This window comes from Emiliania huxleyi, assembly GCF_000372725.1.
Source record: "Emiliania huxleyi CCMP1516 unplaced genomic scaffold EMIHUscaffold_50, whole genome shotgun sequence".
NCBI lineage: Eukaryota > Haptophyta > Isochrysidales > Noelaerhabdaceae > Emiliania > Emiliania huxleyi.
The window spans coordinates 128,865-131,086 of NW_005198243.1; the positions used below are offsets into that span (position 1 = coordinate 128,865).

The 2,222-nt window shown below is 62.0% G+C and overlaps 1 protein-coding gene across 1 annotated transcript in view; it reads left to right on the forward strand.

The window, feature by feature from the left end:
• Window positions 1–619, forward strand: part of EMIHUDRAFT_356540 (hypothetical protein) — a gene marked incomplete at its 3' end in the record, with an annotated part of 2,202 nt that extends 1,583 nt beyond the window's left edge. Inside the window, exon 5 of the mRNA XM_005766694.1 lies at window positions 226–619. Coding sequence (XP_005766751.1) covers window positions 226–286 — 61 coding nt within the window. The remainder of the gene's footprint in view (window positions 1–225) is intronic.
• Window positions 620–2,222: the final 1,603 nt, after the last annotated feature.

Below are 2,222 nucleotides of genomic sequence, written 5' to 3' on the forward strand. Positions count from 1 at the left end.
TCCCCCCCCCCCCCGGAGAAGGGCCCGCCCGCTTTCTTCCTTAAGGTGGGGGGGGGGCCACCCTCCCTCCCGCCGGAGAGGGGCCCTTTTTTTGGGTTGTTTTCCCCCCCCCACCGCCTTCTGAAAAAAAAAGAAGAGGGCGGGGGGGGGGCGCCTCTTTTTTTGGAAGCCCCCCCCCCCCCCCCCCCCCTTCCCTTTGCCTTTGGGGGACCTTTATCCCCCCCCCCCCCCCCCATCACTCTCAGGCTGCGTGCCCGTCAACTCCGGGTCAGAGCCGATGAGCTGAGACGCGGCGCGGCGTGTACATGCCGCCGCTGCCGCCGCTGCCGATGGCGCCGGCCGCCGCTGCTCGACACGCTTCGCGACCCCTGTCAGTGGCGCGGGCATGCGCGCTTGTGTGTGACGGAGGCGGTGCGGAGTTTCTCTCTCTCCACCTCCCCCTCCCGGCTCGCATGCCCATGGGTCGTGCATGACGCGTCTGAGCAACTGAGCCTCAAGCTCAACCCCACACCCCCTTGCCCCCTGCAGCTGCACCACCCACCCCCACCACCACTGACTGGTTCGAGTGTGTACGTGTCGTGCGCGTAGGCATTTTTATTCTTAGGAGGTCAATTTAACTACCAATTTACGGAGCTTGATACAAGATACACATTCGTCGCACACGACACTCGTCGACTCGACAGCCGAAGAGCGCATGCCGCGCCTGCGGATCGGCGGGCGCGCGGCGGCCAGCTGCGCACCTGGTCCTGGACTAGTTGCAAATTCGGGTTGGTGATGGTGTCATAATGACCATTTTTGGTGATGTTTTTTTGTCCGTGTTGCTCCCAGCGCGCCCTCGCCCGCGCTCAGTGTTCAAACTTTACCGGTATGAGACCGGTATTTAGCGATATTTTGATTAGTTTTGGAGTGGTATGGTATATAGTGGTATGCGAAAGTGGTATGCGGGGTTTTCATTAGTTGTAGCGGCTGTCGGTGTGGTCCCGGGGGCGAAACCATGCAAAAGTGCGGGTATTACCCGGGTATACCCGGGTTTTTCCAGGTATACCCGCAAAATACCCGGTATTTTGCCGATTTTGCCGATTTTGCCACCAAGAAGGCACTCCGACTCGCTTTGATTTCCGTGAGGCAACTGGTATCCCGTACCACTTTTTGATTAGTGCAGGCCTTGGGTTTGATTAGCCAAAAACTCCCATACCGGTAAAGTTTGAACACTGCCCGCGCTCCCTGAGGCCATGGCTGGTGCTACTAGTATGGGGGGCTACCTGAGCACTTGAGCACTGGATAGGGTCGCGATTCCGCGTGGTACGGGACCCCTCGATCGTCTCGCCCTCCCTCACTGGTGTGTTCATCGGGGGGGGTCCTAACAAACACGGTACAGGATCGAGGTGCACGCTGCCGAAGCAGTGTCGTCCCCCCTCTCCCCGACGGCGATGGCGGTGTGACCGATCGAGCCGCTACAAGAGGAGCTTGGTCAGCAGGATCCGGGATAGTCTCGTGCACTACCTCACTGGGCCTGAGACCACAGAGCCAGCATCCCGTCACCGTCTCGGATTTGCGTGGGGTCGAACCACTCCGGGGTGGGCACGCCCACCAGGGCTACCGCGAGAGCGACCCAACTCGTCGACATGATCGTCCCACCGATGATGGTGCCTCAAATTCAGCCTCCGGAGGCTATCGTCGCGTGGAGGACATGTGGTTCCACCACCCCTCGCAGGCTTTGCCTCTGACCGCCACCGTTCGCAGGCTGCCTAATGGGATGGAAAGGAAGGCTGGGCGAGCGTATAGAAGCGTGCTCGACCTTGTTGTGGCAGCCTGCACGGCAGCGCTGGCAGGCGCGATGAGCGTCGTGCCACCTGACCCGAGACGGGTCGCAGGCGTCGTACCGAGCGCGTCGAGACCGTGTCCTGATGCGCTCTGCACGGGTGAGTCACGTCGGCGTCAAAGGAGCGACGTGTGACGTGTCAGAGCTTGATCTCCGATCTCAGCGACGTCGAGTCGCCTTCGGTGGCGACAGCTAGGATGCATGAGCGCTAGTTGAGCGGCCGCACATTGCTCGGTACCCCCCCTGCCCTTCTAAGCCCGTCCCTGCTGCTAGGGGGGGGGGGGGGGTCTGACCCCCCCAGCAACAAAACGCTGCTGCTGGGGGGGGGGGGGGGGGTCCCAGCCACTGGGGGGCGGTCCAAAAGGGGGCCTGGTTCCTGGGGGGGGGGCCCGAAGGGGAA